This window comes from Lytechinus variegatus, chromosome 14 (assembly GCF_018143015.1).
Source record: "Lytechinus variegatus isolate NC3 chromosome 14, Lvar_3.0, whole genome shotgun sequence".
Taxonomy (NCBI): domain Eukaryota; kingdom Metazoa; phylum Echinodermata; class Echinoidea; order Temnopleuroida; family Toxopneustidae; genus Lytechinus; species Lytechinus variegatus.
This window is the reverse complement of record NC_054753.1, coordinates 17,835,465-17,840,718: the sequence shown is the minus strand read 5'-3', so window position 1 is coordinate 17,840,718 and position 5,254 is coordinate 17,835,465. Positions and strand designations below refer to the sequence as shown.

General features: G+C 36.4%; 1 protein-coding gene across 1 annotated transcript; it reads left to right on the top strand.

Annotated features, from left to right (window-relative positions):
- The first annotated feature begins 2,916 nt into the window (after window positions 1-2,916).
- Window positions 2,917-4,689, top strand: LOC121427960. Its single transcript, XM_041624538.1, has 2 exons — window positions 2,917-3,967; window positions 4,417-4,689. The coding sequence occupies exons 1-2, from the start codon at window positions 2,921-2,923 to the stop codon at window positions 4,687-4,689; spliced, it is 1,320 nt and encodes a 439-aa protein (XP_041480472.1). The 5' UTR covers window positions 2,917-2,920.
- Window positions 4,690-5,254: the final 565 nt, after the last annotated feature.

Here is a 5,254-nt window from a genome sequence, read left to right as displayed (position 1 = left end):
TGGTGGTGATGATAATGGCGATGATGATGATAGTGATGTTGATGATAATGATTAAGACGGTGAAATGTGGATATGTATGATTAATTTATCAATTCATCAATTAGTTGATCAACCAATTGATCGCTTAATTTAATTTTGAATTAATCGAATGCTTTGTTTTCGATTGGCAGATTGATCAATTATACTGATTCGCTTTTGTTCATTATTGTATACCAAAGAATAAAGGTGATATTCATAAAAATGTTGATGATGATAATAATAATAATGATAATGATAATAGTAATAATAATAATAAAAAGTATTACTGCTTGTTTTGTTTTGTCTAGGGTTGGACATCAAAACACAATTAACATCGAAATCACACCTTTTTCGCAATGTAGCCTTTAACTTGTACAAAAAAATTGATAATAATGTTTAAAACTATTATGTTTGAAATAGCCTTCTTCATATCTTTGGTATTTATTCATGAAAGTGTTTTTTCTTTCATTAGCATCTTTTACCAATTACAATTTGTCATTTTTCCAAAAGAGATTGTTTTATCAATGTAGTAACAGGAAACCGATGAGCTCACTTTGCAATATAACGAAAAGCGTCAGAGAGATATAGATAATAATAATAAATCTTACTCGACGTTTTATCGTTTTATCATTGATTTTTGTCCCCTCACGTAATACTGTCAGCATCCAAAGCTCAATTGTAATGCATGGGCGCTGTGATTTCTGAAGCACTGAGAAAAACATCATGCATGTATCTTGTAGTCGTAGAAAACGACCACAAGACCAGGTGTATATGCATACCTTTTGAATTTATGTTAGTAAGTAAATTCAGCATATACTAACACATTGGTTTGCCGTATATACTTGCAGTAAACTCGACATAAGCGAAAATAACACTTGTTTCTTTTATAGTGCATTACGAATTGTATGCCCTTATGCGCCTCAGCAAGAAATAAAGTTCCATGACCAATTTTTATATCGCGTACTTTGTATTGTAAGACTCATTTTATTGTTCATTTTATTGGTCTTTTGGAATTTTCATTTTATTGGCATTAAACTTTTATTGACAAATAAAATAAAGATAAATAAAATTAGACAAAAAATAATCTGACATAAACACAATTAAATACTTGTTCATGCATAAAGACAGGCAAATGACCTCGTAACATCTAAGAAGGGTTTTGATTCGATTCTTGAACACAATCACATTTGCAAAAGGGCAATGTAAGTGAAATATGTTAGATCTTATGAACAGTTTTTGACACCAGACTTTAGAGCCCACAGACCGGTAGATGATGACGCCGAAGGAATCGGTAAGAACTAGATGCGTACAGCGATTTAACGTAATCTCCTAGTTTCTGGGTACAAATTTCACATTGTAAGTTATTACTTACACATTTCACTGAGTCGTTGCTTGATCTGATTCTTTATAGTTTGACTTTGTTTTATCTTATGTTGGTGCTCATTATTCAAAAGAACTGTGTGGGAAAGTAAGTAATAACCAGTCAACGGTATAATACTCAGAGGTAGACTTTATGACAATGTAAGTTTAATTCTGATGCAAGAATAGTCAGTTACAACGTTATACATATAGTTTGACAAACACTGAGTTAAAATTATACTGTTATGAGTAGAAATTTGGCCATGACACATGCTTCATATTAATGATGATAATAATCTTAATAAACAGTCCTAATTGTCTAGCGCACATCGTGCTTCCTATTAAAGGACTTGGATATTATTAGCTGGCTTTAGCTTGGTGGCTGTAATCAATTACAGCGAACCCCATTTTAAGGATTGAAGACATTATTTCACCTCTCACAACGTGGATCTTTCTGAAGGAAACTAAGCCATGGCTGAGATTCGAACCCACTACCCTCTGTTTCAAAGTCGGGAGACTAATCCACTGGGCCACAACGCTCTACTTTTCATGTTTTTTTTCCTTGTCATACACAGATGGATTGGACAATATTCATTGCATGTTTCAGCATCTTGGTCTACACACCAGGTACATTGAATGATGTTTGCAAAGAGATTGTTTGAATACTAAAATCTATATTCATGACAATTATTCGTTTGTGTATTTTTGTTTATTGAAATTTATTCATTCAGGAAAGCACAACATCATTGTAAATTGTTTTCATCAAGGTCTTAGTATCACAATAAGGAGAGCAGAATGATTTTTAGGGGAAAATTCTTAATAATGCATGGCGACTGGGCAAACTGAGTATTAAAAAAAGCAAAATATAACCTGTTTAAAAAGAAAATATAACTTTTGTGACATATTTCGTGTAATATCCAGAAATGACTTCATATTTCACCCTTCTCGGTTTCCGTTTCAATTTCTTTTCATTTTTCTTCTTTTTATGGTTGGGGTGTACATTATCTGTGCACCAATGAAAATAACTTTAATCTACCTAATTTGCCGCAAGCTATGTATTACATCATCGTTTTCTTATGGGGAGGGGTGGGGAGGCTAAGGGTGGGGTCGTGTAAGCTTTTATATTGACGTTGTAATGCTATTTTAGTTGCGGGAAGAATATCATCACGCTTTAACAGGAAATTGCATTTTTACAAATTTTGAAATAATACTGTTCCTTCTTTAAACCATACACCAATTAAACTAAATTTATAATAGGAGCATTTCGACAGGATGTCATGTTCAAACTTTTAAATTTCCAAACTATCGACCTAAAATGTTGAAAAGACTAGCCACAATTGAATCCGAAAAAAGAAACACAGAAGCATACGTGAAAATGTTTGTATGAAGTTTACTCCTGCACTACATCGATAGTCCATTTGATAGAGTCTTTTATTGTACGTTGTAATTATGAATAATAAATAAATGTTTGTTTTCATCTGAAGGAATTTTGGCATTGACGAGAACACGAGGAATCAGTGGCAAAGTGTTCCTCTTCGCTCCAATGCCAAACTACCATTTTGAAGATGAAACGGTCGGAATGTTGATTGAAGCTATCGACGGGGAGACCGAGGTTCAAATCTCTGTTCCCGGCCGAGAAGAGCTGGACCACTCCGCCTTGCTTTCACCTGGTGCTGGACCTTACAATTTTCCTACAAGCTCTTCCTTGATCCACCAGAACACAGCGGGTCCAATCAACACGGTATTGGTGAGATCGGATATGGACATCGCCGTTCTTGTCTACAACATGGCGCCGTTTACCTCTGACATATACACTGCGATGCCGATGAAATATGCAGGGGATGAATACTTTGTATCGCTGATATCCCGAGAGAGGGGCTCACATCCCCTGTTCAGTGGCATCTTGGAGATCTCATCCCTGGATGGGGTAGCTTCCATCGAAATCCATTTGACTTCCACGATAACCTTCCAGAATGCTACCTCGCACTTTGGTGATATATTCCGTCACACCCTCCTCCCGTTCGAGTCCATTCAACTGCTCCCTCCTTTCACCAACATAACGGGATCGCGAATCCTTTCGAATGCGTCCATCCTCGTGTCAGCAGGTTCAAAGTGTGCCGATGTTCCCCAGGAGGTCGGGGCGTGTGATCACCTAGCGGAGCAGTTGGCTCCCTTCAAGTCATGGGGGAAGGTGTTCGTCGTAAGCCCCATTGCGGGAAGACCTTCTGGCTACCTCCTGCAGGTTGTAGCCGGCAGAGACAACACCAGGGTATCAATCGGAGTCCTTAACCTCGAGCTTTCAATGGGAGAATATGACACCATCGATGTAACTACACAGGAAATGAAGTTCCTAACTTCCAACAACCCGATATCTATCATGCAGTACTCGAAAGGCACTCGAATAGATGGAAAGGGAGACCCCTCGATGAGTCGCGTTGTACCGAACGAACAATTCGTCTCAGAGGCGTTCTTTCCAGTCCACCGTTTTCAAAGCAACATGTCGACAATCAATACCACCTATCTGGAAATCACCACGGACTGTGAATATGTGAACAGCGTATCTCTGTCGAGGAACGGTGAAGATATTCAGGTAGGAATCACAGATAAATGTGAATAGCATCCGTGCCCAGACAACTAATGGAAACGAATATATTAAGATAAGTAAGATACATTTTAGTGTGGATGTATTGTGTTTCTGAAGCAAGTATTCCAGTTTCTTTGAGTAGTTTACAGTTTGAATACACCCAAATACAAACAATTAAGAAAATTAATGCATGTATCAAAATTGTAAACATCTTAATTTATTTGAATATATTTGGTCATGATAACCATAACAATTATTTTCTTGATTGCTTTTGACCTTGGTTATGAACCCAATGTGAATATATTTTCATATGAACATAATACTTTAAATTACTAAAGTCCTAGTGAAGCACGTCATTGATGAATGAAATAAATATCTAATGTTTGTACAGAAATATGAATAAATCTTCACTAATATCTTAATATGATATATCCTTTGTTAAATCACCCAAACAGCCAAGCGTGATAGAGGAATATTCGTTGGAGATAGGAAGTGGGTCGAGGATGTGCACTAGATGGTCTGAAATCGCTCCTGGGTCTTATTCTGTAAGGAGTCGTGATGTCACACTTCCTGACGGCCAGCGAGTGTATCCAAGGTTTCGAGCTGTTGTATCCGGCTATGAGGGAGTCTCCGAGTCCTACCTATACCGTGCAGCTTCTGATGATAGAGAGTTAACCTGTTCATCTCAGTTTACAGACGAGTTTGATTGCCCGGGTGAGCATGACTGAATATAGCAAAGAGTTACCCTACACATTTTGAAAGACAAGCTTCTTCACGTATGTCCAAGGTTCACTTATATCCAAGGTTTCGAGCTGTCGTAGTCTCAGAATCCTACCTTTACCTTGCAACTTCTAATGATAAAGAGTTATCTTAGTTTTTTTTCATCTTAGTTTGGATTTTCTAAGAATGTTTTGCTCCAAATGTTTCTATTTCTCTTTATTTGCCATGCCAATTTTTCCTCACTGGAAAATTAAAGTCGGCCATCTCCTTTTGCCCCCACCCCAAAGGTGACGATTCTGACACCTTTCCATTTCAGATTCTGTAAAAACTATTTTACAAATGTTTTGGATCTTTATTGATTTGTAATCATTGTTATCATATTTCATTTGTATTTGTTTATATTTATAATTTATGTTTGATTTGTATTTGCTTATAATGTTGATAAGGGAAATGGAAAATAAAACTTGAACTTGAACATACCTGTATCCATCAATGGTATAATTGTCAAGGATAATTTTGATTTTGTTATTGATAGCACTGTCAATATAATCGAGTATAAGACGTAATAATTAT